General features: G+C 36.3%; 1 protein-coding gene across 2 annotated transcripts; it reads left to right on the forward strand.

Moving 5' to 3' along the window:
* The first annotated feature begins 929 nt into the window (after window positions 1-929).
* LOC139130971 (armadillo-like helical domain-containing protein 3) lies at window positions 930-27,700 on the forward strand. 2 transcript variants are annotated; one of them, XM_070696841.1, is made up of 26 exons: window positions 930-1,059; window positions 4,730-4,965; window positions 6,931-6,987; window positions 7,240-7,305; window positions 7,723-7,803; window positions 9,043-9,150; window positions 10,586-10,678; window positions 11,976-12,050; window positions 13,037-13,123; window positions 13,775-13,831; window positions 14,195-14,238; window positions 14,934-14,994; window positions 15,605-15,651; window positions 16,277-16,352; window positions 17,948-18,026; window positions 18,406-18,507; window positions 18,718-18,776; window positions 19,837-19,902; window positions 20,300-20,430; window positions 20,719-20,807; window positions 21,375-21,457; window positions 21,904-22,030; window positions 22,383-22,458; window positions 23,039-23,117; window positions 23,719-23,835; window positions 24,238-27,700. In XM_070696841.1, the coding sequence occupies exons 2-26, from the start codon at window positions 4,861-4,863 to the stop codon at window positions 24,328-24,330; spliced, it is 2,058 nt and encodes a 685-aa protein (XP_070552942.1). In that variant the 5' UTR covers window positions 930-1,059; window positions 4,730-4,860; the 3' UTR covers window positions 24,331-27,700. The 2 variants fall into 2 exon arrangements, with proteins under 2 accessions (XP_070552942.1, XP_070552943.1); XM_070696842.1 differs by having other exon boundaries at window positions 948-1,059; window positions 4,903-4,965.
* Window positions 27,701-27,843: the final 143 nt, after the last annotated feature.

Consider the following 27,843-nt stretch of genomic DNA (forward strand, 5'->3'; position numbering starts at 1 on the left):
AAAGAAAGTGTGAAATTTGTTTCAAAATGACTATTTTCGATCACTTTTGAAGGCCCGGATCGGTCATCACTAGGCGCCGCCATTTTGAAACAAGCCTACTCTCGCGAGAACGAACGGTCAACTCACGCGAGAATTAAAAATAGTGTGCTGAGAGCTAGCTACCGACGGGAATATCAAGTACGTGTTTTACATTAGACTGCCTTTGTTCCCGTCCCTGTTTAATATAATAAACTGATTGGAATCATATAATTTACCAGTTTTAAATAATTTTCGTTAGTGAACTTGGCATTTCCGAGTTAAATTGAAAATGTTATTCTAGAAAACAATTGACAACAATTCAACCTCAACGAGTCAATGGCTAAGTTACGAATCATGCATCAAACACAGAAATTAGCATGCTATTGCCTGAAAACATCAATGACGATATACTACGCTGCGCTCGCTCTCAGGTCAGACCTGTTACATATTAATCATTATTATCACAACAATGGGGTTTCCAGACAGTATTTACACAAAGTAGGTCTACGACATTGTTTGTAAAAAAAAAGTTTTAATATTCTGTAACATTCATATTAATAATTTATTAATATTCATAATCATGTGTTATGATAACAATAGGAAAAAATCATCACAGATAATGCCTACTCGACCTGTGGTTGGAAAAGGTGCGAGTTGACTGTAATTCGTATATTGGGGCGCCCTCTTCTGAATCGACCGCAGAAGCTACTTTATTTACAGACTGTCTGTTCGAGTAAAGTTCGGGTCACAGTTTCATATATTACTTTGAATTACGTATACAATTTATCTTTAACTATAAGTAAATTTGATAAAAAGTAGTAATTTTTTCATTAATCATAATATTTTAAAAATGATACCATAAATATCAAATATGCTGTATCGGAATGATTTCGAATGTATTGCTCCATATACCATAACATGCAAGCTGCCAGGTCGACTTCCGGCCTGTGCTCACTGTCCGAAGTGCTTGTAAAAGGGGTTCTCGATAAAATTGAACGCTTATTAGCCGTCTCTGACTGTATAGACATAAAGGAATGTAAGGTGAGTAGTGCGAGAATAAGAAATTCGAGTAAATTTTGCGAACGATCGTTCGCGCTCACGGTACAAATATAATAAGGTGTGTATTTATGTGATGTATGCATTATTTTTGTAAACCACTTGCCACGATCATGAATGACAGTTATCTTTGCCATTACAGAAGGAGAGATGCCTATAAATTAGTGTTTTGGCGGAATTTCTGTCTCTAAAATAAATTATATGACGAAATATCTGCCTCTTTGCAATCGGAACGTCAAAAAAAGAACTTACGAATAGGGGTACGGTAAGAGGGCTACATTTAATGCAAAAGGAATGATCTGTGCTTTTCATTCATATGATGTGCTTCTCAGTCATTTTGACGTAACCACCCATTTTCTGTCACTATGATTTAGATAGAATAACCCACTTACTTAAAGGTATAGTTAGGGTGAAAGCTAACTCTTCAGTGTAACGCGGTATGATTCACAGATTGTTTTGGTATCAAAACAGTTTACATCGTAAATTTTGTCTGTCAAATACTGCACAACATAGTGTTAATAGGGTATACATGTAGCATATAGCATGCAGTTTAGAAACTGCAATACTAGTAGGGGTTGGTCACTGAGTGTGCAACAGTATGCATACAGCTGATTACCTTGCACAAAACAACCTCATACCAAAATCTCTTGGCCCCCAGTGTCACTTGGCCCCCAAAACAACTCAGCTTCACCCAATCTGTCACCAACCAGTAAAGCTGAAAATAACCCGCCAATATCCATGAAAATTCATAACCTACTACGGATTTTGATTGGGTGCAACATTTTGAGAAGATAGGAACAACTTCGTTTGGTGTAAATTCTTCTCAAAATGTTACACTCATTCAAAATTTGTAGTACGGTATCTTTCTATCAAAATCTGTAGTATCTATCCAGCAACCAAAGTCTTGAAAGTGAATACATGTACATGTATGATATAGAGAAACTGACATCGTGCTATTCCATTGCGAGTCACCAGTCATACATGTAGCTTCTACTTGTAGCAATACGAACTAGTAGGGAGACAGTGTTATCATAGCACAGCAATGTGGATACTTATACCACACTACTTAAATACTCATAGGACTATGATTGTACATGTGCACACAGTTTTACAGGCTCATTTGTGTTATTTTTTATTCTAATTCTTCCTTTTATGGTTTTTGGAAGAATAAAAGTTTTGCAATTGCCAATTGTCCTGGCACAGCAATGTGTCCACTGTACTTTTGGCAAAGCAGTTTTGGTACATGTACAAAGTGGTCTTTAGGTGAAGTGACATGTAGTACTCTGGGCAAGGTGGTTTTGGTACAAATTGATTTTTGGATGAAGTTGTGTGGGGCTACCATGTTTCTGTGCAAAGTGTTGGGACCCCAGTGGACACGTAGCATTTTACATTTATCACTAGTGCACCTTGAGGAGTCACTCAGGTTAGGGATAATACATGTAAGTGCTACAAGCTACGAAAAACCCTTTTTTGTTTGTATCAACATGCATTTCCCCAAATTTCAACCCATAATGCTTTGTTTACTTCGTGATTTTGATTGTATCAATAACACCCCTGCTACAAGGCCCTATAGACAGTTGTGGTAGTCTATGTCTGATATTGTAGATCTGCATCAGTCTTTTTCAAATGGTTTTTGCCCTTGCACCAAATAGCAAATATCCTCAATGGGAAAAATATAGTGATAATAAACAACTTATGCAGGAGTTGTACCCACAAGTATCTTCCTCCTGTAAGTTCTGACAAATCAACCAAATTACCAACAAAGATATATACTGGATCTCATGATAATACCCTTTTACTGATAATGTAGCACTGCACTGTTGTAAGATTGTCATTTCAATTGAAGTTGGTGTCTTCTAAATTTTCTTGCCAAATGACATTTTCAGTCCGAGTACTCGGTTTGATTGTGAAAGCTAGACTACCTTGCAGCTCCAATTGTTTGAATGCTTTTTCAGTGCCTTCCATGAGCTCACAAAGGTGAGTTGTTAACCTTTGACCTTTGAACACAGGTAAAGCACACCGCCCCATAATTGTTTATGGAGTCGCCGCACATCTGTGTGATATGAACAGTAAAGACATCAAGGAAGGTCTACTTGCCACAATATTAATACAGAAAAATAAATCACTATGCCTTGTTTTAGTACAACTTTTGACCAATGCACTATGCCAATCAAAATTGGATCACACCTGAAAATCAAGAAACAGCGCTTACTGTAAAACACTTTGAATTAGCTGCATGCTTTTATTAGCGATTTTGGATTTTCATTGCAATCAGTGGGTTGTTAATGTAGCTGAAAAGACATCTTGACCATATTGAATATGGAGAAAAGTTTAAATTAGCAACATCTTAAATTAGCCAATTTAAACACTTAGCTATACATGTATTAGCTAAAAATGGATGCTAGCTAAAAAGACTTGTTTTACAGTACTTCTCTGGAGTTAACCAAAGTCCCTCCACCCACTGGAACTGTGAGTTAAACAATTATATCGCAAAAGATGAAAATTCTTTTATGTTAGTACAACCAATTCCACCTCCCATTTTCCATTCATGTACATGTATGTATGCATGCACAGAATTCTGATGTGTTTGTCTTGTGTACACATATATGTTATATTAGTATAATGACTGTATTTATTTACAAAAATTTGTATGAGTACTTGTACATGTAGTACTGTATGCAACAGCTCTTCTGCAGCATGCTTGTAACACATACAATGTCTAATACAAGTCTTTACTATGTACGGTTTTGCAAATAAAAAAAATTACAGAGAAAACTACATGTACACAAACTTAGGGATGACTTATGTTAGCAGCTGTACTGAGGACCACGTATTTTTCTGGTGATGATTTTATTGTATTGCTCACAATTGCCCGATACATGTAATCAAACAGCAAATCTGTATATGCTGTTTGCGCATGTTTAGAGGTAAAATTTAAAAATTCATTGTATATACTAGTTTGTACCAATGAAAAGGTGCAAAGAAGTAAAAATATTTCATTTTGCATCCTCTCACTTGTCTGGCTAGACCAGCTATGTTGGTCTTATTTTCCATATTCACCTGAAAAAATTACACTGATTAAAAAAATGACAGCGTTCAATGCTCTGTGGAAAGTGTAAGATCATTATGCACTGTACATTTCTGAACACTGACAGTATCATTGTCAATGTCATCCTACCATTGCAGAACAACTACACCATGTAAACATCCATGTTTTGTTCACTACATGTACATGTACATGTATCTGAACATTTTAGCTCACAAAAACTCACAAAAACAAAACAAAACAAAACAAAACAACAAACACAAAGAAAACAATGCTTGGCCACATCATTGTGTAAGAGACCTTGTCCTAAGATGAGAAACAGCCTACACATTTTTCAGGCCAAAGGTGTTACGTACCCTGTCTGATTGAAATTACGTAAAGTGTGTCACTTCAGTTACTAAGTTTTAAAATTCACCAATATAGGTTTCTTTCAGTTCTTTGGGTGTAAGGATATTTTTGGATCTCAAGGTGTTCTGTGTTCTGTTCATGTGATGTCGTATTTCTGGTGCTTTCACTGATACCTGTGTGTTCTCACCTATTGCATTCGCTATCACTGTAATCAATCAATTAATTAATTTCTCCTCACTGTCTGTGTTCTTCATTTTGTAGACACCTCGTTCACTCACATAAACTTCCATCCACTGCACCATTACATGACATAGTGTAGAGTGTCTGTTGACGAGATTAAACTAAACGTAAGGATCATCATTCTAATGGATAAAGATAGATAAGTCTGTACCATGGGCGACAGTGATGTTAGAAAACATACTTTCCTGCGACAGGGTTCTGCTAGCAAGATGCCACTCCGAGAGAAGATAGTACAAATATATGACGTCCTCTTCAAGGTAGGTTTTTTGCTTTTTTCTGCCGTGAACATTGGATATGCACATTCGGCAAACATGTAGTGTGAATGTTAACCACTAGGGCCATTCATCACAAACTTTTGAAACACATTGTTTTTCATGGCCGCAGTGGCCCTTCATGTACATGTACATTGTAAAGAAGTGATGGTTACAAGTGTTCACCCATTACAGGGCTCGACATAAGCGCTAGCCCACTAGCCCGAGGCTAGTAAATTTTCAAGAGGACTAGTAAAAATGTCTTCGGAGGTAGTCCTGCGGACTAGTGCAATTTTCAAGTTCCGTAGTTGTCCAGGAAAGTTTATCGCTACAAAACTAATGGGACGCCGGGCCACTCATTCGATAAGAATGAACCAAGCCTCGATCATTTTATATAAAAATAAACTAACTTTTACCCAAACAAATTGGACAGTGAAACAGTGAAGCAAACTTTATTGATCACCAACTTAAAATGAAACAGTTTACCTGCTACGGAGAATCAAATTGTACTGTACATGCCAGTAACATGGCCCCGGGAAACATGGCTCAACGCTGAGCATCAAACGGAATTGTCTGCACGTCGTGTATTTTGGTTTGCTTGAAGCTCATCACTTTGCCTAAAAACATGAGCAACCCCACAATTTCGTTCAAACACTGTATCCTTGCCTTTCAAAGAAGATTTTTCTCAAGATTTCTTCAGGGGCATTCCCGAACAACACCTCCGATAGTTCGTAGCCAGCTTGACCCTGCTTTAGAATGCCTCCACATGCTGACCTCCATATATAGTCAAGACCCCCTAGCTTGATTGAAGCTGATCTTAAAAAGAGCCATCTAGCTTGCCAAAACAGTGCTATGGCAAGTTGCTACTGCTTGCACAGGTGAGGGAATTCCTCACAGATAATAACTTGGTGCTAGCAACTTATTGTTTTGCCATTTTAGTGGAAAAGTGTAAATTATTGGGGCAATAATAGTGAAGTGAACCTTAAAACAGTAGTGAATAAACAACATATGAAATGGGTGTATCAGACTGTTGTATCCAATCACTTCTGGGAGTCATTGGTTATTTTTGTGCTAATCACATTTTGTTACCAGTAACTGGCAAAAACTCATAAAAGACACAAGCACATGAAATGGTAAAATGCAACATTTTTACTATTAAAAACAAAATTTTTCACAAACCATTATTACAAATGAGAGGACCTCCCCACAAGCTAGTCAATTTTAAAATGCGATAAATGTCAAAAATATGAAGGCACTCCACAGGAACATTTGTGAATGGCTGTATGAATTTCAGTTCTGGAGAAACAAATCTGTCCCCACCATGAACAAACATGTTCTTTGCAAATTAATGGTGCACTACCTGAGCTATGAAGAATTTTCCAACAAATTCATCCCTACGTCTGATTTTATACTTGATGGCAATAGGCTATTTTCATGACCTCTCCTCCTACACAGGACATTTCATTCAAGTTATTTTTGTGGTTTATATATGATTCAAAGTTTAACATTTTGCAGTAAGTGAATGTGCTAGTCTTGCATGAAAGTTAGTTATTGGGTTTAAAAACCTTTGCGACAAAAAATATGAGAATGGTCATATACACCTCTTTACAACATGAGAGCAACATTTGGCTTTGCTTGAGCAGGACTAGTAGATTTCATTTAGGACTACTAAAAATGAACTGCTACTAGTCCTTCGGGCTAGTGGATGATTTGACCTTGCGTCGAGCCCTGCATTACCAGCAGAATTTGGTCTGTCCCTATCAGGTTGGGAGGACCTGTGTACACAAGTAAAACAAGTCAGCTGTACATATAACAAATTTTGCGATACACGATACGAAGCATTGAATTTGAATTACATTAGAAAACCCATGGTGTACAAAAACAATGCTTTCCATTCAGTAAGGTTTTTTATAGACTATAGGGGAAACAAATTTCACATAATTTTTAATTTTTTTCCCCCGCAATATGTAGGGGGAAGATCCGTCAAGGGACAATCCTAACTTTTGGGAAGAATTCTTTTTATTGAAGGTAAGTTGACATGGTACATAGATTTCTGCCCCATTAGAGAGGGATTACAGTATGTTTGAATTCATTCTTGTATGACAGTACTTTTGTGGAAGATTCCGTCGTCCCGAGGTTGTATAAATATCAGAGCCACAATTTTCTATCGCAGGCAATTTCGCTTGTCTTCTTGCTGCATTGTGCAATACAAGTTATACTATGTCAAGTGTGCAAGTTGTACACTGTGTCATGGCCTGCTTTGGCATTTTCTCTTCTCAGGCAAATGTGCAATATGTAGAGAAAGAGTTGGAGAGGTTGTCAGCTGATGAACTTCTGGCCCTCAAGGTGAGCAAAAGAAAAGTAGATGTATTTCTTTTATCACAAGAGGTTAACGGCCGTAACCATATGCATAAAAAGGCTTGCAACCGAAATTCGAGTTCCATTGTATGCTAGACATTCTGGTGGTCGTTGACCCAAGAAATAACTTACTGAAGGAAATAACTGTATCAAAAACAGTAATATACCGGTACAGTAAGAAGCTTTAACAATATGAATGACAATGTTCACAGATTGAGTTAAAGTTTTTTTGTGCATATTCTGTCAAAAGAAGTCCATAAATTATGCAGTTTTTCCACATAAAGATCAACTGTATGGCTTTGAAATTTGAGAAATTAGTATATGTCTGAGTTTTTAAAAGTACACATAATATTAATAAAACTGTCCTCATTCTTTTTCCACCATTTTCACTTTGTGGCATTACAGGAAAACATCAACATGTTATTTTATCGCTGCACACTTACATTGAAAGAGGATTATCCTATCAGGATTGTCAACGCTTTACAGGTAAAACCCTGACTTTTTCGTAGATTTCACTCTTCTCAGTGATGAAATTGAGAAATTTTGAAATGTGGCTAGATGTATAGTAGGCGATACCATGCAATGAAACTACCTCTCTCAACCTCATTTTAAAGAAAATAAAAATGTAAGAAAAGTTATAATCGTTTGCTCTGCACGCAAATTTGGAAATGGAACAATCCTTTCCCACAGTTGAAATTGCACTAAAATGTAATTTGAGTGTTGAAAATACTCAACAATGTAAAGTCACTGCACTGCAAATACTAACTGATAGTTAAGTCCTGAAGGTATTATTTACAATGTATATGATATTCAAACCCCCTCTCCCACTCTTCACTATCCCCCTCCCCTACTCTTCACTGAATGCAATAAGAACCTCTACAAAATTACCAAAGCTGATTCTAAAGTAAGGGGCTGTGGATAATTAAAATACACACACAGTAAACACAATTTCTGCATTTAGGGGGTTGAGGGAGTTTGGCTGTATTTCGATTACCATGCGCAAAATTCGCACACCCTGTTTTTATAGTGCTATATCTCGCTGCACATTTTTATGTAGTGCATAAGTTTACACTATGTTGTTGGGCGTGTACCAGGCCAGTGCGGCATCAGCGTTACGCCGGCATTCTTTTGACATACATGTGGTTCAGTGCACCTGTAAAATAACAATCATTGTGAATACACTGTTTCAATTCATTTCATTCTATTTCATCATTGTCAAGTTGGCAGAAACTGTTAGAAAAGGAAAGAAACAAAGATTTGGTGTGTTAATTACAACATTGTAACAATTTTTTGCAATTTCATAGTGACATAATTACCAATTGTGTGTATGCTGATACAGGATGAGGCTTGGATGGATTTTCACACTTCCAAACTGTCATTTATGGGAGAGAGGAGAGGGGTTGAGATCAAACGCAATTAGTGCATGTTGTAATTATCCATGGTCTCTAAAGAGCAAGAGCGTTTACCAGAATTTATGTCTGTGAGATGTCTTAGTTGATCCACACATTATCTAATTTTACAGATTAAAATACTGAAAATAACTATTGTAGGCAATTGATGATGGCAATTACGACCATTAGTCTATACCAAATAGTTGGTACAAAACCCATTGCTATTGTTGTTTGAAGTCTAAAACCAGGAACAAATTGCATAGCAGTAGTTGATATTGTCCTCCGTTCCAAGGTATTAATAAAATATTTTTTTGATCGTTGATGGTACCCACAGACATTGTGCGCACTCATTAGAGGAATTTACCGCAAGAACTTGTCAGATCACGGCTTTGACGTCATCAATATCCTGGTTGGATTCGATGTGGCCGAGTCACAAATGCAGGTATGTGATATTGTGCCTGCTCATTGCCAATGTTGCCACCCTGTCTGTGTACAATCGACTGCCAATGAATTCCAAAACATTCTGTAGGTGTAATTAATTTAAAGTGTATGTTGCAAATTTGAGCATGTGAAACTCCGGAATGGATTAAATTTTATACTGTAAATGTAGATTGACTGATTAACTAATCAATCAATCAATGAATTGATTAATTGTTAAATCCACAAAATTTTAATTAGTGAATTAATTAGTAACTGTATCTTGTAACAGGTCTTTGAATGGAGGAACCCAAATCAAGTGAAATCTTTAGATTGTTCTTTTTACCGTGATATATGTAGTACATCCCAAGCAAATGTTCAAATCTCAGGGTTCTCTACTGGCATAATGGGATTTTGACAGGCTGGAAACCCCTCTTTATTTTAAAGCCCGTGTAGCTGTAACTTTTGAAATTTGTTGACCTGAAAAAGGCTTTCTGTTTTCTCTGGTTTTCTTTAAATTCTACATATTTAAAGGATATAGTCTTTTACCTACATATTTAAAGGATATAGTCTTTTACCACTGAAAAAGTGGACAAGTAAATTTAAAGTTTAACCATTATTTTGATTTCCCGCCATTCTTTGTAAAATTACAAAGAAAACAAGGGATATGATGTCCCAGTGGAAAACATTCAGCACTTTGCACTATATTGGACTACTCGGTTGTTCCTGTGAAGATTTAAATGCATATACATGTATGCATGACGGATAGTGTTTTTGCTTTATTTGAATGAGGGCGCCATGTTTGGGCAAACGTTTATTTTTTGTCTTGCTCAAAATTGCACGTGCAGTCCAAGTGGACAGTTTATTACACTTGTATAAACACCCCTCAATGAGTACATTCCCACGAACTTGTTTTAGTTTGGAAGTAAAATCACAAAATAATGCTAAAAGATACAGCTATTGGGCCTTTAATGTATACAAACAAATACATTTTCACAACAAAACAATATGCAAATTATAAACTGTTATTTAAATTGGTCATCCATCCTTTTTTCCAAGCTCTGGAGAACAATGATCTGATGGAAAATAAATGTTACTTACATTTACCCAGTAATAATGGTCAAGCTACAATACCTCTGATTTACTGTCTCTCGTGTTGATTTGTTTCAAAGTTAATCTCTCCCATGAGGCTGCAGCATACAACTGCACCATTGAATGAAGTCCAAAGTGTATTCAATCTTTGATGAACAAAATGTTCCTGATTTTGATATCATCTGTTCAATACACATCAATACTCTTAATGTGGATCTAGATCTGCATTTTTGAAATCTCAAAATTACAATCATTGCTACTTTTACTTGCTTTGAACAAATTTACAGAGAATTCCTGAGCAGAAAGCAAATGGCTAAGATAATTCATTTTGGGTAAAACAGTGTATCGTTCATTCCTTTTCCTTGCAGGCTTTAATAGAAAATCTCAACAACCTGATTGTTGGTGAACAGTCTGTCAGTTTGAAAAACCTATGTTTCAAGTTACTTCTGATTCTAGTCACGGTGAGTCTTCACAATAGTATAACATCTACATCTACATGTAGCTTGCCATAACACAAATAGCGTTGCCAGTAAACAAATTTCATACTGTTTTCACAGAAGCTAATAGAGTCTTTGAAAATTTTGAATTCATCCCCATCTCTCAATCTACTCTGGACTGCAGTTCAAAGGTCACATAGCATCGCATAATGTGCTTGCCCTGCTGTGCTTAGTGTACCAGACCTGTTATCAGTGAACAGATAAGATCGATAATGTAAGCAGCCACAATCTTACATAAAGCTGAGGGGTAACCTTTTCATATGCAGGGGAGGGGTTATCCGCATGATATGCATCCAAAGCACATTTTTTCCCCAAATATCACTTTGAACATTTTTTTTCTGGTTTTGGTAAGCAAATTTTTTTTGAGCCGAAAAACAATTCAAATAAACACAATCAAAGTAGGGTAAAGCTTCATAACATTTAAAACATGTCTTCAACTGAATATTTATTATATATTTATGTATATTGCCACTTACGGAACTTCACTTTCATTGAGACATATTTTTTGTAAACGCCAGAAAAATTTGAATTGATCTGAAATTCCAAATTATTGCAGGATTGAAGCAAATTACATGCGTCTCCACTTTATTGATTTCAAGCATTGTATTATCTGCCATTGATGATAGATAGAAAAGCAACTTTGTCGTACGATACTCATCTTGTCATTTCTCAAAAAGCCTCTGTTAAAGTTATTTATTTTGTAAAGTCATATAGTCGTATAGGCTTTGCAGTAAAAGGAAAGGAAAAGACTTTCATTGGTTGGTAACAGTAGTAAAGTGAACTGATTAACAAAAAGTGCTGAATCACATTACGGGAAGGCTCCATTAACTTAGGAATACCCTACTTCCTTATGAGGATCAATTTCACAGACCTGCCTTTCCTACAATCATGAATGGCACTACAATAGCACCAGCTGGATTAGATAAACATAACAATGGAACATTCACACCTTGAGGGATTAAAAGTCTTCTGTTTGTCACCCGAGTTGGTCAGGCAAGGACTCGGGTCTCAGGTACCATGCAAGTTAATGCAGTCTTCCCCTAATGATAAATTTTTCAACCCTTTCCCCACCATGATTTAGTCCAAACTCATGGCACAGGTTGATTTGGGCATGGCTTTGAGGTGAACAGGGTATATATCATATGTATACATGTATGGTATGACAGAATTGTTTTGGTATAGATACATGGAGTGGTGCCTTACATCCATACACTATGCAGTAGTTCTGTTCATGAGTATCTTCAACTTTTCTGTGTTACAGGTTACTGACAATGTCAGTCAGAATACAATATTGGAGTACATTATGATAAATAGTGTCTTTGAAGCTATCATACAAGTAAGTAATCTCTAAATTATTCTTACAGGATTTATAGCACCGTTAAGTTATTTTGTATTTTCCAATTCAGAAATTCAGTATAACTTGCCTCAAAAGTATGATTAGTAGAAATGGATAATGTAAACAGAAAATTTCTTTCAGCATGTTTGCAGTCATCCATACTACATTGGCATCGACAGTTTTAGCGTTTCTCAGCAAATTTTCTAAAAAAATCATACCCTTTCTGAATGAATCAAAATTACTTTAAAATGTAAGTTTCAATGTCTCCTGAAACTCGGGCAGGTATGGTAATTGTCCTCTGGTGTCAATTAGGCATGCAGAAGCCAGGTAATTGTTAATTTGATTAATATTAGACAAACAATGGGGCATTCTAGTTACTGAAAATGTAGGCGTGTCTGAAATAGGCTTTGGATGTTTTCAAATAGTTTTGAACTGTACTTTACTAAAATCAAAATGATGTCTCGTCAGCTGATCTGATCTATTATGAAGCTTGGTAAAGTAAGGTCTTTTGTGACTGCAAAAGGCATACAATGTACCATGCACACATGTAATTACTGAATATTAACTTCAGTAGCTTGAAGTTAGTTACACGGGTGAGTATTAGTAATTACATAAAATTTCCAGATGTGGAAAAAGGATGTTCTTCAGGAATTATATCTTTATCATATTAAAAATTTGAAATTTTGAAAAGCATTGCATTCTGTAGTATGAATCAGGACCCTTGTATATCTCATCTCATTGTATAGACACTTAAGATCAGGTCCATTGTTGGGGGTAGAAACTTTGGTTCTCATCTGTAATAATTGGCGAGAGATTGCATGTCTAAAACTCTACACAGTGATGTTTAGTTTTATTCAGTCATTTAGTGATGACAAGTTGGAATTTTTCCACAGGGAAAAGATACATGTAAGGTACAATTATTGAACCTTACTGCTGTACTTTGTTATAAAATACTACGGTATCTTCTTTTCTCATTTTTTTCACAGATTTTAGCAAATCCAGTTTCTCGTCAAAACCATGGTTATGATGCTATGTTGTTGTTAACAATTTTAGTCAACTACAGGAAATATGAAGTATGTAACCAATTTCTCTACTTTAAACTTTAACTTTAAGATGACAATGTAGCATGTAACCATATTTTTCATACCAGTCGTGTACACAGACAGCATAGAGTCTTACAACTGCCTTCTGATAAACGATTTGGACAGCATCAGAGGTAGTGTCAATTCTTTTTCAAGGCTTTGTCTGTGTAGCTGCTAGAGCCAGGACAGCAGGACTATCAAACTGGATAGTAGGACAAGCAAACTGAACTGCAGGACTAACAAACTAGACAGCAGGACTATACTGCAGGACAAGCAGACTGAACTGCGGGACTAACAAACTAGACAGCAGGACTATACTGCAGGACAAGCAGACTGAACTGCGTGACTAGCAACCTAGACTGCAGGAGTACAAAACTAGAGAGCAGGACTAGCAAATTAGACTGTTGGACTAGCAAACTAGAGAGCAGGACTAGCAAACAAGACTGTACCATAAGCAAACAAGACTGTACGATTAGCAAACTAGACTGTGGGACCATTAGACTTATGGTGATAATCAGTATGTGGATCACCAGAAACTGAATTGATTTGCCCACCATCCCTAACCTGTGTTTTGATTGTGAGTGTTCCAGATCAAGGACTGTATCACTAATCCAGTATAACTGGCACCATTTTGTCTTTCAGTCGGTGAATCCATACATAGTCAAGCTGTCAATACTAGATGATGAGCTTGCCCTAACGGTAAGACAGTTGCATCTATTGCAATTTAATTTTCTGCCGACAAGATTTGCTACAGTATTGGTATACATGATTCCCCCGTAGAATGAAATTCCAGAAAACTATGCAAATGTTCCTAGCAAGATAAAGGCATTTGCATAATTCTGAGAGAGATTTGTCAAACTAGTTTTTATATTGCCTGTTAGGAAATCCAGCACACTATGTCATGTTTTTTAAAGCTGTGATGAAATAATTAATCTGTGTATTTTTCTACGAAAAAAAAGAGTTCTTTCAATTTCATAATAAAAAAAATGATTGTTTGAAATAGGTTGACAAAGTACAAGTGACAACTTGATATTAAAGTTCTATTGTCTCCACATTTCACAGGGGTTGGGTTACGTTATTTCATCCGCCTTCAAGGATTTTAACAGGTGAGTTTGTAAGAATGTCTGCAGTGAAGGAAAGTGTTTCTCTTTCAGTCGTCTCTTCAAAAGGTCAAAGTGCATGACCTCTCCAGGGTATTTTGTCACTTTGGCTAAGAGGACATTTGTTGGTGCTCCTTATGTCTTTCCAGGTTTCAGCTTTCTTTGTGTAAGGTCCATTTATGAGACACCTGTACACTCAATATACTCAATGTCGAAGTAAAAGTCACTGTCACTGTCACCTGTGTTGTAGATATCCATGCTGAACAGACATATTACCATCAACATTCTAATATGTAATGTGTCAAGACATTGAGTCTAGATCGCATGCTCTACATGAAGGCCAATGACAACATTGACAACGATGAATACATCCTTTAACTTTAAGTGAGAAATCCTGTATGTGTCTTGTACCTAAAATCGCACAGCCAGAGTCTGTAACTATATTGTGTATGTTACACTTAGTGCATTAGTTGAGTTGCCTTTGAAAACACCAAACTTTGCCAATGGATTGCATCCATGGAAATGAAGCATACATTGTCCAGGTATAGGAGCCGCATAAACATGTTATTGGTCAGATTTTATCAACTAATTTGGCAGCCATGTTTGACTAACCAAATGTACAGCAGTAAGACATGAAGATGGGGTGATCAGGGCTGCTAGAAAATCACATTCATCATCATTGTCCAATGCCTTCCTTACAGACAATTTGAAACTAAAAATGAGCCTGGAAGTGGAGGCCTCTTCTCAGCCCTTACCAGTATGGTGAGTGAACTACTTCCTGACATCACTCTTCAACCATTCCATCTGTTTTCAAAAAATTGACACTTTGCGTAGAAATTATCCACAATATATCTGGACTTACAAAAACAGATGTGGTTCTCTGATTTTAGTTAAAGTTCATTGATTGTGAAATGGTTGGGATGCTTTGCCTTTTGGTAATGTTTGCAAGATAATCCGTGTAAAATTAGTCAGTTGAATGTACTGTATTGACAATTATTAAAGGGACAAAGTCGGCCAGTTTTCATGTATTTTGTATGATGCGAGATACTACTTAATTGTTTGACATGTCGAAAGATGCTGAATGAATGGGTGACACGTGCATATATTCGACCCCGGTATTAGACAAATTAAATGAAACCATCGCGAAAATGAATTAATGGTCAGGACCATTAATTCATTTTCGCGATGGTTTTGTTTATCGTGTCTAAAACCGGGGTCGAATATATGCATGGTCACCCATTCATTCAGTATCTTTCGACATGTCAAACAATATAAGTAGTATCTCGCATCAAACAAAATTCATGAAAAATGGCCGACTTTGTCCCTTTAAAAGATGTAATTCAAAGATTTCTTTGTATCTTGTCTGTTGCAGGTTGGTAGTATGTTTGTCACTGAGAACAGTGATCCTGAACCAGTCAGGTGAGTTAGCATTGTATTGCTTTCTTAGCACAATATAATGGATTTCGTGCATTAAATTTGGTTTGCTTCACTTGTATGACACTCAAATTGATAAAAACAAAAGAATCTTTGGAAACAATTGTAAGTGTTGACTTCTTTCAATGTAAGTAGTACTACTGTAGACCATCTTTAATTAAGAAAAACTAGTATAGTATGTGAGCCTAGGATTCAGAGTTTGAAAGAAGAACAGGAAAGTGTGTTCTGTGTCGTCATATTCTCTGATTCAGCTTACGGTAATTTAGTATACCTTGTACCTTGTTGCAAATGCTGAAATATGACTAAGATACCCCAAAACTCATGCTTTTAAATTTTTCACAATGTGATAAAAAGATAAGATGTATATCACAAGTAATGTGTCCTCTGATTTCCAACACATAAATTCCTTCAGTCAAAGAACCTTATTGAAATTTCTTTCAGTCAGCGCTATTCCAGTACTTGTATCAAAACATGTCAAACTTTCCTGCATTGATGAGAATATTCCTGAATCAGTGGCATGTCACTGCAGCATGGAGGGCACACTGTTCTCAGTTCACTGTGGTCATGATTTTACAATTCAATTGACAGAAATTACTGTTGTCTTTTTCAGGGCAAGTGATGCCATCTTACTGGCCATGTATGAAGCAGTTCATCTCAACAGAAATTTTATAACAGTATTGACTCATGTAAGTGTATCTCTCTCTCTCTCTCTCTCTCTCTCTCTCTCTCTCTCTCTCATCTGTACTGTGTAACACAAAGTTCATTTCAAAGATGGAAGTAATCATTGTAACATTCTTGATAATTTGTCAAACTACCCTGTTTTTTCCTAGGAAAGAACAGAAATCATTCTGCAGAAAATCTTGGACAGGTGAAAGAGAAAATATCAAGAAAACTGTATATTATAACAAAGTCTGTCAAACACACTAAGGAAGTGTTAAGAATTTGAAAGAATGCATCAGCAACTGTCAAACACATTCACTCCTCAAATACAATTCCTATGGAATATTTACCAACCAATAGGGTGTTATATGGGAAAGACACTGCAATAGACATTGATCAATTACAAGAAACAGAACCAGGCTGTGGGATACTCCACATTGGCAAACAGACAAGGGTATTTGCATATTCTGTAAAACTCTTTAGCTCCGCTGTCAGCGACGCGGAGCTTATCAAATAGGTTGATTTTCCGTCGTCGTCCGTCGTCGTCCGTCAACAATTGCCTTCTCCTCTGAAACCGCAAGTGCAATTGCTTTGAAATTTTATATGCAGTTCACTTAAGGTGACCTCACTTCAGTTTGTTCAAATCATGGTGAAATTTGCATATTTGTATTTTTGGGGCATTTTTTGGTGTTTTTGGTAAAAAAATCTTCTTCTCTGAAACCGCTTGTCCGATTGCTTTGAAATTTGATATGCAGTTTGCTTAGGGTGCCTTCAGTCAGATTTGTTCAAATCGTGGCGAAATTTGCATATTTGTATTTTTAAGGCAATTTTTGTCATTTCCGGTAAAAAAATCTTTAAAAATCTTCTTCTTCAAAACTGTCAGTCAGATAGCTTTGATATTTGGTACATAGGTCCCTAGGGATGATCTATTTCAGATTTGTTCAAATTGTGCAGAAATATGCAAATTTGCATTTTTAAGGCAATTTTTGCCATTTTTGGTCAAAAAATTTATTTCTCAAAAAGTACTGGTCTGATAGTTTTGAAATTTGGTATACAGGTTTCTATCGATGAACTAAGTAATATGTATTGAATTTCTGATGAAATCTGTAATTTTGTATTTTTGGGGCAATTTTTGCCATTTTTGGTCAAAAAATGTGTATTTCCAAAACTACTCATCCGATAGCTTTGAAATTTGGTATACAGGTTCCTACAGATGAACTAAATTTGATCTTTTGAAATTATGATGAAATCTGCAATTTTTACTTTTGGAGGCAATTGTTGCCATTTTTGGTCAAAAAATTTATTCTCAAAAACTACTCATCAGATAGCTTTGGTTGACATGTTCTTAGGCATGATCCTATGTGATACATTCAAAGTATGATGAAATCTTCAATTGCGTATTTTTGCAGCTTATTTTAGCCACTTTTTTCTGGCCACTGCATCGAGCTATCAAAGATTTCCACCCTTCTTCATCAACATGTCTCAAAAATAGTTATTTATTCTCTACATAAACACAGCGGAGCTATATCGGCCGCTAGGTCGCTTGTTTTGAACTCATAAGAGATTTGTGTAAATTTTCAGAGGTTATTTGTGTTTTGATTCTGTTTCCCCCAATCCACAGAACCACACAGAATCCACTGCCAACCCACCAGTTAGCCCTACCAAGAGAACGCCCCTGGCTGTTGATGCTACAGCACAAGGTAATAAACTTTCATACACATTTCCAGCAGTTTGCACTTATAATAGTGAGCTACTTACTATATGGTTGTTTTCTGTCTCAGGCTGTCCTGCACCCCTTTTCATGTTTCACTCAAATAATACAGCATTAAAGAGTGGGTAATCGAAAGAAAAGTGATATTGCCTCCCACAAAAACCTAAAAGAGTAATACGCAGGTTTTCTGTATGCATTATTTTGATAAGAGGTGAAAAAAAGGTAAAACACCAATGAATTTGGTATTATAATTAAAGAACATCATTGTTACATCATCACAAGAAATCTGCATATAAACCAAACCATCAGTATGCCAATATCTCACTGTTGTTCATTTATTGCTCCCTGTCTGTGCAATTTTCTTGCAGAGGTTCTGCCTATCGACATGTCACTGGAGAGCAGCAGCCAACCAACAAACATACTGGTAACATTCCTGAGGTATTGCTCGATCATAATGCAAGATGTCAAAGGTGAGTCTGGTCAGGTCAGAGGTCATGATTTAAAATTGCAGTTGCTCTTTACTTGTTTTTACAGTCAATCTCAGAGAATGTACATATACTATATAGTGTAGCAACTTTAAAGGATGCTGCCAAGTGATTCAAGAAGGAATTTTTTTTAAAAATATAAGACTGATGAAATTATGAGATTGATGCAATTCTCTGTCTTTTCTTCTTTTTTAGATGAAGAGAAACTTGGAAATGGTAAACTCTGCATGATCATACTGACCTGCATTGGTGAGGTAGGAATGTGCCTTCTGTTTGAGTGTACTACTCCATATGGGTAATACTGAGAGGCTTGAATAAAAATATACTGAGAAGATTTGCATGAGTCTGTTATGTGTTCGATCATCACACCAAAACTAGTTTAACTCCCGTAAAACATACTTGATATGTGCTATTATGTATGATTTACATTTTGACCGAAATAGTTCTATAGATTGAATAACAGTCTTGGAGAAATGGTCTTATTTGATACAAAGGTGATTTTCAAATAATGCAATAGGTTTATGCTTAAATGCTGTGTGGGAGATACGCTGTCTTCCATCAAATGATCACACTCCAACAGTATTTTTGGTCAACATTACAGTCTGATAAACAGCTTTTTGATACCATCATCCCACTGTAGATTTCCTTAAAACAGCAAACAAACATACATTTGTAATTTAAGGTGCAATAACAACAAGTAATCTGTATGTCTTTGAGGAGAAAATAATGTGTTTGTGATAGTGAGAGTCACTTTCACCCTGCAAACTTACATTTAAAAACACCAGTATGTTTTCAACCCAAATATTTCAGTGATTTATCAATAAAACTTTCTTTTGGGCCTTATTTAACCATTTGACATCTGATTCATTATTCCACAAAAGATCGTGCCACTGTGGTATGAGTAGTGATGCCAATAATTCCTTCAACAAAAACTTCCTTATATCCAAGCAGCAGTCAATACCAAAATCAGCATGCTTTGCCCAGTATAATGACCGTGAATTGACACAATGCTGAAGGATGTGTGGAAATGAGCCATAAATGCAAAAGGCCTGCTTGAAGCATTTTTTTATAAATCCTGCACTTTCTCAAGTGGTCTATGTGATGTCCCCGTGTAGAATAGACAATGGAGCAGAAAGACTGTCCGTGTGTTAAGAAGTCATAGTCTGGGGGAACTTTTCTGTTTTTGGTCTGTGGACATACACATCATGGAACCTGAGCAGTACTCTTACCTGAATCACTTACTTCGCCTCTACAAATACCCTTCTACTGTACATGTGTGTTGATGATTTCTTTTTCATCTTCCATTGACTGCAGGACCAGTATGCAAATTCTTTCCTGCACGATGCAAACATGACCTTCCGTGTTGAACTCTACCGAGCTGTAAGTTGAATTTCATATCTACTGACAGGTCAACTTTTTATCAGACTGTGCACATACACAGCAATAGTGATATGTTCAACAATTTCAAAAACAAATCTCTCATATTATGTCAAGGGATGTTGTGCTATTTCTTCTCCACTCTACCCGAAGTTAGAGTGAAAATGTAGCTCTTCTCATCTTATCATCGTTGCCCAACCCATGATGTTAGATTAGGAGCATGTGCTTGTATACGACTAAAGAAACTGAAAATGCCTTGATGCAAGAAGCTTCTTTTTTACAGAAATAACATCAAATTCAATCTTCAATGTATAATATATAATGATTTAAGTAACCAAATTTTGTCCCTGGTTTTATTTCTTTCAATTCCATCTGTGTGCTTGCTCTTCACTGGCTGCAGCCGATGAGACACAGAAAACAGACAGTTGACAAGAACTTGCCAGCCAGACCGTTAGCCTGCGCACTGCTTGATCTGATGGTGGAGTTTATCATGAGTCATATGATGAAAAATCTACCCATGGACCTGTATCTGTAAGTGTACTTCAGTTATTGCATTCAAGACTGCCAGAAACTATTTTCGTTGAAATAAACTGGCATGCAAAATTCTCAACTTTAACCTTTTCATCAATGAATGTTTATTCGTCATGTTTTGCTTGGTATATAAACTCACATACAGGGACTTTTTTCCCACGTTATCTGCAGCTAACGATGTTACTGGTAATCTTCTTGCATTGAGTCAAGGGGATGTTATCTTTCATTCTATCAGGATTCAATAGACAGTACTCTAACCACAGTATTGTCTCTTTTCAATTTGTACAGGCGTTGTCTTGGCATCATCCATAGAATCTTGTGCTACCAAAAGAAATGCAGAGTTAGGCTACAGTATACATGGAAACAGCTGTGGACAGGTGAGTTGTGAATTGCATAAGGTATATTTAACTTCATGGTACATGTACATGTACATGTAGGCATCAAACATGTAGACATGTTATCATTTGGGCACTTCCCCAACAGCTTGTTCCATTCTCTGTGCTGGTTTACCTGTGATTTGTGCAAACAATAAACCACTTATATTGTAAATGGTTGACTTGGAACTACACTTTCACATTGAACCTTGTATTCAAGTGACTTTTGTTGTCAGTACAGTAGTGAATGAAGGCATCTTGGACCTGGTTAACATTCCCAGATTTTGCTGCACTTTACACACCTTTCCGTCATTGACATGTTATTCAAATTATCACCATATAGTGCCCCAGCCCAGCACAGGCTATGACTGTCAGTAATTCTTTAGATATACTGTGAGTCATTTAGAGGAGCATTGCACAAATCTGATACTCAACAGGGTAGTTTGATAGTTTTCCTGCTGTTATACGTCCTTTGCTTCTTTGAATTTCTATCTTGCAGTTCTTTCTCACCTTTGTATCATAGCAGTATTATTGACATCATAAATTGAAATGTTTTTGTCTTAATTGCAGCTCTCGTAAGTCTGTTGAAGTACCTTTTATCCAACGAGTCATCTCTGCTTCCAAAGTACAACATATTTCACTTATCAAACAAGGTACGTGAATAATGATCATGTATGATGTACATTGTTATCTCGTTTATTGTTCCAGATATCTGCCATCCTCATTTATCAGTTGATGTGCCCAGCAAAAAAAATCAGCACTCTTCAAATCTTATCTAGCATGTAAAACAGCAATGTTTTCCCCGCACAGTGTCTTGGTAAAATACATTTGTATTTTTACAGGAAGTATACAGTGTTGACATCAAGTTTTGCAAAGTTATGTTTGCAAACTGGTGGTCCAAAGATTGCTTTATTCTATGCCTTCCTTGTGTTGATCAGCCAACTGATAATTTTAACATGATAAAAATAAAATTAATATGACTTTTGTTGAAGAAATGTTCAGGAAATTAAATTATTGATATAGTAAGTCCTCTATTTAGTTTATTTCACCAAATTAAATGACCAAAAATCACTTATGCCAAGAATTTCTCTCTTTACAGGTTGTAAGGTTATTCAATTTGTTCATTACATATGGTGATACGTTTCTTCCAAGTCCAAGTAGCTATGATGAGTTGTACTACGAAATTATCCGTATGCATCAAGTCTTTGACAACCTTTACTCTATGGGTGAGTACTGTCACAGCTCAAGTCCAAATTCAATGAGACAGTGGCTGGTTGCTCAACTTCATATCTAGTTTGCATTTGCACTGTAGCTTGTATCTGTCAGTCAACAGTTTGGTGTGGTTCTTCTTTGGTATACTTACGTGCCACTGCTAACCATAATGCTGATGATATCAGGCAACACACTGATTATTTCTACTGCTTTCCGTCATCAGCTTTCAACAGCAATCACAAATGATCAGAAATCTTCATAAGGTACTGGTGTTCATGATGTGTTGCAATGCGTCATTCAGGTTAATGCAATATCTTTGAACATAATTGACTTACATGTACATCTCCCCGTATATTTCATGTTCAGCTCTGAGACAGTCAACCAATGGAGGTGAACACAAGGACTCTGCAGCAAATTTGACCAGTAATTTAGTGAATATTAGGTAAGGATAACGAAAACTTAGTTATTGAAAACTTTTAGGTCTGCCTCTTTCAATGTAGCAAGAATGTGTTAGTGGCATGAAAGGGTTTCTAATTTGTTTAGCATTACCATTTGGCATTTACCACTCATGTTTCTACTCCTATCTAGGCAATTGCTGATACATACATACGTATGTCTTGCTAAAGTACAGATTAATTGATTAAAGGTATACAGTCACGTGTAATCTAAATATGCCCATATATGATCAAAGGGGCGTTCCTCGGTATTCAAAATGCCCATATGAGAGCGCTGTTTTTAAAAAGAGGCCACCCACCTAAAATCTACGATTGGTTAGATTTTCTCTTTCCATGGTAACTGTGGCAAAATTGGAACAGGTGACAGTATACCTTTAAAAAGCTTATAGGCGGGAAAATATTTTGAGAGAAATTTTCTTGAGGAAGCAAACAAATACCAATTAGCACAGCATCAAGTAAGTGTAATCAATAGTTGCCATCACATCCAAGGTTACAAAGAAAAGTCTTCTGAAAGTCATCAATCTTTGTTTATTCATGTGTTACAATCTGTTCCTTTTCTGTTGATAGAGCCATAGTGAATCATTTTACACCAAAGATAGATTCATGGACAGCTGCCAACTCCCTGTCATCTCTCACTTCAGATCAGGTAAGTAATGGCACTGCATCATCTTAGCTGTGAAATACTTGCTGCCCGATGCATAGATTGCATAGAGAGTCTTTTCAATTATTTATGCTCCGACATAGCCAGTCCTACAAGTAGAAGTGATCTTCGTAGAAAACTAACGAACACTCAAATACTGTGTCATTTAAAAAAATGCACATAGCATTAACCCTTTGAACGCCAAAGTCAATTTTTGTCACCTTTATAATATAAACCCCAGTCAAATTTTTTTTAAATTTTGCCAAAATTTTGATAAAAAACTGTAGCAAATGAAATGTGATGTCCATTTGATCCAAAATTATCAAGAATATAATAGAAAAATTCATAAAAATTGGTAAAATGTTGCACTAAAATTTTGGTGGGAAACATTACAGCACTCAAAGGGTTAACAATAATGGTGTAGTGGCCACTACCATACACTATATCACACTCTCTCCCCTTTCTTACACCTTACATGTATTTTATCATCAGTGATACTCGTTTATTAAAATTGCCCTGTAAACTCTCCTTGATGTCACTTTGGATGAAAGTGAACCATCTTCAAAATTATCACGACTTTTCTCACCCCGATTTTTTTCTGATACAGGTTCTAGATGTTGTGAGGAGCAACTATGACACCCTGACATTGAAATTACAAGACAACTTGGATCAGTTTGAGAGGTACTCTGAGAAGCCGGCAGAAACAGCATTCTTCACTCAACTGGTAGGCTTTGCATTCAACTACCATGTACCTTCTTTCAGTTGTCTTGTTGGATGTGAGATGCACCACTTGCAAATTTATGCTACTGTATCTGCAATGACTGGAAAATATACTTGAACATGATTTTGATTAGCGGCTCTTAATCAAGAACATGCACTGCATTGAGATATCTGTTGATAACATGTTGGTGATATCACTGGCATTTACATCAGGAACATAAACTTTCACTGTCATGTTTTTCAATGTTTTCTCTTCAGTGCTGACGTGGTCATGTAAAATTCAGCAGGCTACAATGCCATACTCGTCTGTACTGTGTAGTCAAGTATTTCGTACATTTTTCAACTCCAGAGTCTTTGTATCTTTTGAATTATTTTTCAAGTGAGGTATTTCTGTCTTATGCTTCAGGTCCGATCGATCATATCAGACGTCAGGCACAACATTGGCCTGTCCAACCTGCAACAGCAGACAGTCCTCCAGGAGTTTTCAAGCCTATCGTGACACGCAGCAAGACGCCAACAACGACTAGTCACACATAGTATAAGACGCATTCAGGATGGGGACCCTGCAGACAAGAGACTCAAAATCTAGAGATTCCATGACATTTCATTATTTCAGTATATTTTAGAAAAAGAAAAAAAAGATTGTCCACTAATGATGTGTAGTATTTCCACGTTTGCGAGTGTCCTCCCACATTGCACAATATTTTACACATGTGTATAAAATTGAAATAAATGTAACATCTGTAATATTGATCACTAGAAAGTGATACAACTTCTCTTTTCAGTAACCAGTTAGGGGCTTCTCACAGTCAGAGAACATTAAAGTTTAGTCGGCAATATTTTGAGCTGGAGCTGGTGAACTCTGCATTTATTGAATGGTAAAGATGCATAGGCCAGTACTTCTTCAATTACATACTAAAATGGTGGGTGTTATATCTGTATTGTTGCAGTAAGACACCCCAGTTCCCTGTAAACAGGTCCACAGTGCCCATCGATAACAATAGCTTTGGGCCAAACCATGCGGGTGAAAGGGGTCAAAGGAATCCACAGTGTATGCTTGTCAAGTTGAATTTTTTCTTCATTTGAATGAGGAAGGATTGAAATATTTTATGATTTTATACAAGAGTGGTTGCACAGAATTATTGATAGGGGAATTAATTCTGAAAGTAGTATAAATATGGCATCCATTTGATTGGGAGAAATAGCCAAGTCTTTGGTCAGTTTGTTGGAAAGTAAAATGTGGCATGGGTTTTGCATTTCTCATCCAGCGTGTTTTGTTGGATATCAGAAGCATAACGCAAGTCTATCATGCAATGCCACATCACTGGTAATTCAGTTTTTGCAGCTTGAACATAGAAGTCTCTAGAAACTCTGCCAGGCCATGGAAGTCAGGCAGTCATTATGGTAAATACAACTGATTTCAAAGGGAGTCTACATTTGCTTCAATACAACATTGTGCAATTCATGTGTACTATCAAGGTTTTAGGGGATTTTGCTCAACTTTCACACATTTCAAATTTTATCGGTTTTTTGAGCCACTTTCAGGTTGAAACGTGTAAGCTATGATTACGGCACTGCAATGTCTCCCAAAGTCGAAAGTGTGTGTGTGTCAGTGTGTGTGTCTAGGTGTGTGTGTGTCTGTGTGTGTGTGTGTTTGTGTGAACATGTGCACAAAGAAACAAAAGGGAAAGACATAATCCAAAATCAACTCAAGTGTATTGCTTACCCCTTTAACTGATGTCAAAGTAATTTCTGTTGTCCAGCATAAAAGTTTCATCAGCTGTAACTTATGGTGTATTTCAGTGAGATTTTTCAGTCTCTAAGAATTTTTTTATCTACTCTCAAAATCATGTCAAAATGTCCAGTGTTGAATATTAAAGGACAATGCAAACCTTGCCCGTTAATGTGGTTTCCTCCCGCCTTGCCCAAAAATAAACGTTAATGATCAGCGCGGAGTCTGTTATTTCCAATATATTATCAATGAACCCAAGAAAACCGTCAAAATTTACGAAAATTTAGCACGCGAAAGACAACAAGGCCCCAGAGCTTGTCAGTGAGTTGTGCGCGCACTGTAAAAAGTTTGCAAATCTTGAGATGTTTCTGAAAAAAGTGTCTAAACTTGGCCCACAAGTGCTTCATTTTATTTTGTGATTGATTATGATTTTTGTACAAATCAGAATTTATGTTTTAGCTGTAAAGTTACTTTGTTTACGATTTTATTCATATTCGCGGGCATGTAAATAAACCATTACTGTGTAGTTGTGGGCAGTCACGATTTTCAGTTCCACTAGTTAAAATGTCGGACAGGGCATTGTAATATAATTCAATACTGCCTGCGTGTAGTGTTGTGATATCAATAAATTTTAGGCTAGGCTAGACTTCATATGTCAACAATAACAGTATGCATTGTCTTTGCAAAACTAATGCCTTTGTGTTTGAACATGTGTAGAGGGCATAATAAGAAAAGGTACCGGTATTTTTTTTTATAGAACAAACATATTATCACAATAGACAGCCATACAAGGTACTGTAGCAGCAACAGTAATTATCAGACTGCAGTTGCAACCACGTCAGGAGATGGATAGCTTGAAAAACTAGCCTATACAAAAAATTTGGTGCTCTCAGAGTTCAAGACAGCAGGTATAAACAGCCGACAAACAAATTATTCAAGGCTTAAAGACCAAGCACACCTGAATTATTAAAATCTGCTTGACTTTCTTTCAAATACTCTTCATCATTATGATCCAATGGTATTCACTCATCTGTCTTGTGTGTGTGTGGAAAGACAAAGCCACTGAACAAAAGTTAAAATACAGAACACTGGAGTGGATCTTCTTTATGAAAAACTAGGTTTTACTTAGGGGATAGTTTTATAAAGCAACTGGACCCCCTAGGATGACGTTGATTTGTCAAATAATGCCAGTGTGAGCCCAGTATTGTTCAGTCCTGCCTGAATGGAGTTTGTGGTTTATTACAGCCTTATTTCTTTTTCCAAATGGTAGTGTAAAACCTGAGGAATAATTTTATAAAACGTAGAAACATGAAGGATTACATACCTCTGTTGTAAAGTAATTTCTGTACTAGGACTGGTAGGAGAGTATTTTCCCTTGCTACCCAATGTCTTTACTTCAAGAAATTTAACATCTTCCCAAGTTATTTATGGCTTTGTACATTTACTTTTTCTAACTTTCCCTCACTTGTTTTGTATGAAGTTGTATTTCAAATCAGTGCAATCCTAACAATTTGTCAATTACATTTGTTTTTTTTTGTTTGTCCATTGTTTATTTTTAAACTTCGAAATGTTGGAATAATTCATATTGCAATGAAAAAATTATGGCATATGACACTGGTTTATCATGTAATTTATGATTATCTTTGCCAGAATGACAAGATACAAGTTTTAAAAGCAGTATGTGTACTGGCAAAAAATAGGCATTTCTGTCCTTAAACTTTTTGTAGTTTTTATTAAGTCATGGCAGTGATGGTTTTGCCAAAAAATGAACAGCAAGAAACACCGATCAAAAATGTTGACAAAATGGTAAGAAATATGAACCATACAGTATTTTAGGTGTTTGTGCCATTTATAAGCCTGATTGTTTCTTTTTTTTTTAATTATTAACGTTTGGCACCTGGAAGTTGGATATTAGTATGTCATAAATTGTAAAACTATTTTCTTTTGGTGCTTTGAAACTGGTTCATGAAACTAAGATTCCTGAGTAGTTGACTGTGACCTTTGTTCAGCTGAAGGTTAGTCAAATCTCATTGGTTACAGTGCTTTGGTTGACTCCATTTATCTTTAGTAGGGATGACAGGTTTGATTATTTTGCCACTGTATTGAATTGTAAATATTAAAATTGCAAATATTAAGATCCTCAGTTTCTGTACAGTTTCTCTCTTGCCTCGGCAATTGTAGAGTGCGGCAGTTTCCTTAAGCATGTGCCAGGCATGTCCCAACATGCAATGGTTCGTTGAAATGCAGTTTAGTCTGTAGTGAAATCTGAAAAATTCTGTT

Source organism: Ptychodera flava, chromosome 4, assembly GCF_041260155.1.
Source record: "Ptychodera flava strain L36383 chromosome 4, AS_Pfla_20210202, whole genome shotgun sequence".
Taxonomy (NCBI): domain Eukaryota; kingdom Metazoa; phylum Hemichordata; class Enteropneusta; family Ptychoderidae; genus Ptychodera; species Ptychodera flava.